This window comes from Rutidosis leptorrhynchoides, chromosome 1 (assembly GCF_046630445.1).
Source record: "Rutidosis leptorrhynchoides isolate AG116_Rl617_1_P2 chromosome 1, CSIRO_AGI_Rlap_v1, whole genome shotgun sequence".
Classification (NCBI taxonomy): Eukaryota; Viridiplantae; Streptophyta; class Magnoliopsida; order Asterales; family Asteraceae; genus Rutidosis; species Rutidosis leptorrhynchoides.
In genome coordinates this window covers 60910769-60915865 of record NC_092333.1, presented here as the reverse complement: position 1 = coordinate 60915865, position 5097 = coordinate 60910769, and the positions used below count along the sequence as shown (strand labels likewise).

At 35.4% G+C, this 5097-nt stretch overlaps 1 protein-coding gene across 1 annotated transcript; it reads right to left on the bottom strand.

Annotated features, from left to right (window-relative positions):
• Positions 1 to 591: 591 nt before the first annotated feature.
• Positions 592 to 2798, bottom strand: LOC139873745 (uncharacterized). Its single transcript, XM_071861629.1, has 2 exons — positions 2402 to 2798; positions 592 to 1355 (listed from the first exon to the last, which is right to left on the bottom strand). Exons 1-2 carry the CDS (start codon positions 2796 to 2798, stop codon positions 592 to 594), a joined length of 1161 nt encoding a protein of 386 aa, XP_071717730.1.
• Between the last annotated feature and the right edge of the window lie 2299 nt (positions 2799 to 5097).

The window sequence follows — 5097 nt, the reverse complement described above, 5'->3', positions numbered from 1 at the left end:
ATCCTAAAGATAGATCTATGGGCCTAACAAACCCCATCCGAGGTACGGATGCTTTAGTACTTCGACTTATTATTATACAGACGAGAGGATTCTATTTTTGGGATATTCTATATGCATCTTGTTAATGTCGGTTACCAGATGTTCACCATATGAATGATTTTTACCTTTATGCAGACGAGAGGATTCTACTATAGGAATTATATTTATAAAATGAAAATCTTGTGGTCTATTAAAATTATGGAAATAATCGATTAGGATAAACTAATGAACTCACCAACCTTTTGGTTGACACTTTAAAGCATGTTTATTCTTAGGTATTAAAGAAATCTTTCGCTGTGCATTTGCTCATTTTAGAGATATTACTTGAAGTCATTCATGACATATTTCAAAAGACGTTGCATTCGAGTCATTGAGTTCAACAAGATAATTGTTAAGTCATTGATAGTTTGATATATTATGAAATGGTATGCATGCCTGTTAACTTTTGATGTAATGAAAGTTTGTCTTTTAAAAACGAATGCAATGTTTGTAAAATGTATCATTTAGAGGTCAAAAACCTCGTAATGTAATCATATGTTATTGTATTCGTCCTTATGGATTAGGACGGATCGTCTCATCAGCGGTGTTTAGAAAAGGTCGTCCCAAAATTATTGGGAAATATTCATCCTCGAGCATTTCGAGGATCACGAAATCGGACGAAAAGGTCAATTTACCAACTTTGACCATAAGGTCTTTGGCTATGCCGATTGGTGTATCAAACGTATGGTTTCCCATTTTTAAAACCATCCGGGTCGGTTTTAATTCCCCAAGATTTAACTTTTTAATAATTGAATAAGGCATAAGATTTACACTAGCCCCCAAGTCGACAAGTGCATCATACACTTCCGACCCGCCCATATTGCATGGGATTACAAAACGACCCAGATCACCCAATTTGGGAGGCATCTTTTGCTTATTTATGATAGCCGAACATTCCTCTACGAGAAATGTAGCCGACACCTCCTCATATTTGCCTTTTGAAGATAAAAGATTTTTAATGAACTTTCCATAATTAGGCATGCCCTTAAGCACTTGGATGAGCGGCATGTTAACATGAACTTTTTTCATCATTTGCATGAAGTCCTTTCGTTGCGTTTCAACTTTTTCATTTCTCAAAGCTTGCGGATATGGAATCGGTTCCTTGTACTTCCTCAAAGGTGCTTCTTCATTCTTTTTACCCTTAACCTTCAGTGGTTCACTCCTTTCAACCCTTGCTTCTTGTGAATCCCCATTAACACTTGATTCATTCTCAACGTTTTGTGAAGTAGGTGCAATAGGGTTTGGTGTTTGGGTTGGAGTTGTTGGGATTTGTGGTTCTTCATAAGTTAAACCACTTCTTGTTGAAATGGCATTGACAAACTCAATTTGGTTGACGTTTTTAATAGGGATGGTTCTTGTCTTGTTGTTGTTTTGGTTTTGTTGGTTTCGGTTCTTGTTGTAATTATTGTTGGGGTTGACTTGAGTGTTTGACAGTAGAGTGCCTTGAGGTCTTTCGACAACTTGGTTGGAAAGTCTCCCTATGGTGCTCTCAAGATTTTGAAATGAAGCTTATTGGTGCTTTAATTGTTGCTTCAAGAACTCATTCTCCTTCAACAAGAATGCTTCGGTTGTTTCCGACTTCTTTATATAACTTTGCATCATTTCCTCCAAACTCTTCAAAGGTTGGGATTGTTGAGTGTTTTGAGGTTGTTGATTGTAGCCTTGATTATTTTGTGGTTGACTATAACCTTGGTTGTTTTGATAATCCGAATTGGATTGGTTGTTATAAGGTTGATTGTTGTAAGGTTGTTGGTTTTGGTATTGGAAGTTGCTGTTTCGGTTTTGGTTATAGTTGTTGTTGTAAATTTGGTTTCGGCTTTGGTTTGGTTTGTTAATCCGGGTGGTATATTGGTTTGATTGTTGAACGAAACTTGCTTTTGTTTAGGATTGTAGTAGCCTTGGTTTGATGTTCCACCCCGTTGATAGTTTTGATTGCACACGTAATTGACATGAGCATCCGAATTCATGGGAATGTCATCTAGATCAATATGGTTGCAATGACTAATTTGGGGACAATTCTTGGTGAGATGTGGCCCTTCGCACCTTTGACAACCTACTTGCATCGCGACGACCGATTGTTGTAGTCTTTTCAGCTCTTTCCCATACATTTGAAATTGATTATTTAAGCTTGCAAGCGTGACTTGCCCATTATCGCTCTCTACTTGTGCTACACTTTTCCTTGTCAAATCTCGCGGTGAAGGTGCCCACTCATATGTATTAACTGAGATGTCCTCTAGCAAAGTTTCGGCCGCGTTTGGTGATTTATACATAAATACTCCTCACGAAGATGAATCAAGATATTGCTTAGTTAAAGCATTAGTACCCCGGTAGAATGTGTTGATGTACTCCTTCTTAGTCAAATCGTGCGATGGGCAAACTCTTAGCATCTTCTTGAATCGTACCCACGCATCATACAAAGTTTTATCACCCCGTTGGGTGAATCCATTGATTTTCATTCGAAGACGTTCTACCTTTGACGGTGGGAAAAAGTGATTGATGAACTCATTGGTTAAATCTTGAAAAGTCCTAATAGAATCGGGTGGCAAATTCCGTATCCAAACTTTTGCATCTCCTTGAAGTGTAAAGGGGAACGCCCTTAACTTAAAAGTGTCATCGGTGACATCTTTAGTTTTGTAGAGATCACAAATATCGTTAAAGTGTTGAATATGCTCGAAAGGATTTTCTTCTATTAACCCATGGAAAAATATATCTTTGATCATCGTGAAAAAGTTACCCTCAATCTTCCAATTATCGGCTCCAATTGGTGGTTTTGTAATAGCCGGAGCTATCACCGTTGGTGCCACCAATCTAGCATTCCACATCGGTGTATCATTCGGATCATTTGGTTGCTCTTGATCAACCAGTGGACCTTGGTTGATTGGATCACCCTCTTCATTGTGAATTGGTTGACCGTTTGGATCCATCTCTTCTAAACAAAATGGCAAAACCTTAAAAAATTTTCCTTAATACCCGTTCTTCTCTACGCTTATAAACCTCGTACACGTGTTTTTTTGGATCGGATAATGGATATGTAAATTCTTGATCCTTTTGGGATCTCCTTTTCATATACCAAAGGCACCTATCCTTCAATCACAACACAAACACAGGCGGTTTTCCAAATACAAAATAAAAATAAAATAAAAACAAGAAAAGTAACTTTTGTAAGGGCGAACCCTTACAAAAGGATCGGACGATTAAAAGCTTAAATCAAATATCCCACTAGCTAACCGCTCCCCGGCAGCGGCGCCAAGAAATTGATGATGCGTGCGTAACAATACATCATTACCCTCTAAATTTATACAAGAATCAAACACTACAAACAAGCACACACAACTATCGAGCAATTAGAACCCGAATATTATAGCACTTCAATGTAAGTATTCTTTTCAAGTTCGTCCCAAGAGAGCAGTGTAAGTAGAATAATTGCAACTATTAATTGTCCTAAGATTTGTTTGATTGGGGGGGGGGGGAGTGGGGGTTGATTGATTTTAATTAACAACTAAACGTGCATAAGTAAATAAACTTAAACTTAACAATTAAAACTAGTTTCAAGTAGCAAGTAACTAAATATTGAGAACTTAATTTAATTAACTAAGTAGTGTTCACTTACCTAATTCTCTTTATGCTTAGATTTCTCATTTTACCCAAATTGCTATCGCACTAGTTGTTGAACTATTAAATGTTTAGCATTACTACCAAACCTTAATCAAATAACACTTTGCGAATTCACATAAGCATTGCATTCTAAGATCAAGTTAAGCATGAATGGTTATTGAGATTATGTTTGGGTTGAAATCACTTAAAACCCTTCAACTATCGAAATCACTTAAGATAATCGAACACCACTATGTTGACTAAATGCCAATTGAAAACCAACTTAGATCAACAACACAATCACTTGAAATCCCTAATCTAGTTGTCTAGATCACTCAAGGTGTTGAAGTACAAATTGATTCACTTCTCAAATTACTAAGAAAGCTACTCAACCTATGTAATCAAAGTAAAGCCTAAAACAAATGCATAACAATAGATCTATAGCTAACACAATAACACTTGATCATGTATTTCATTCAAACAACATCATTCAATTGATTTAAGGGCAAATATTTGCATTAGAGATTCATAGATAAGCAAACACAAGAGATTTAGCCGATCATGGCTAAGATTACACTAATAATAAGCATAGAAATACAAATAATCATCATCTTAAGTTATTACAAGCAAATGATTCTAAATAGAGTAAGAAAGGTAGAGATTACAACCCAAATACAAAGATGATGATCTAGAGCTAATCTATGATAGAACTTGAGCTTGCTTCCTTCAATTCACCTTTAAACTCCAATGGATGATGAAATTAGGGTTTTGTAGGTGAAAATCGGACTTAGAATTGCACTCTCAAAAATGGCCTCATCTCTTTCCTTTTATAGTATTGAAAATTATGGGCTGATCAGTGTGACAACCCGGAAATTTCCGACCAAATTTAAACTTTATCTTTATATTACTCCGACACGATAAGCAAAGTTTGTTAAGTTGAATTTCAAAAATTTTAAACTGTGTTCATACATTCATTTGACCTCGACCAAATTCCGAGGATTCACGAACCATTATAAAAATGAGTATGATTATATATGTATATATCTGTATGTATATATTATAACTTGAAAACATTAACAAAGTATTAGATGTATAATACTTTACATGAGCATATTTGTTTCAATATATGTTTAACGTATTTATCGAAGGAATTAAAAGATAATATCAAATGATTGAATTATCAGATACATTATGATTATGATTACGGGTCTCTGTTATGAGGTCCACGTTGATTTAAGAAATCATTTCTTTTTAACGGTATTCGGAATAATTAGTAAAGTAATCTACCATTGAGAACAAAGTGTCAAATAACGAGAATTAGACAAAAGTTAGTGGAAGACTAAATTTCATAATAATTGATTGATTTAGTTTCAAATGAACGAAAACGTTTTTCGATATAACAGAACTTGATTATTTAAAATGTCT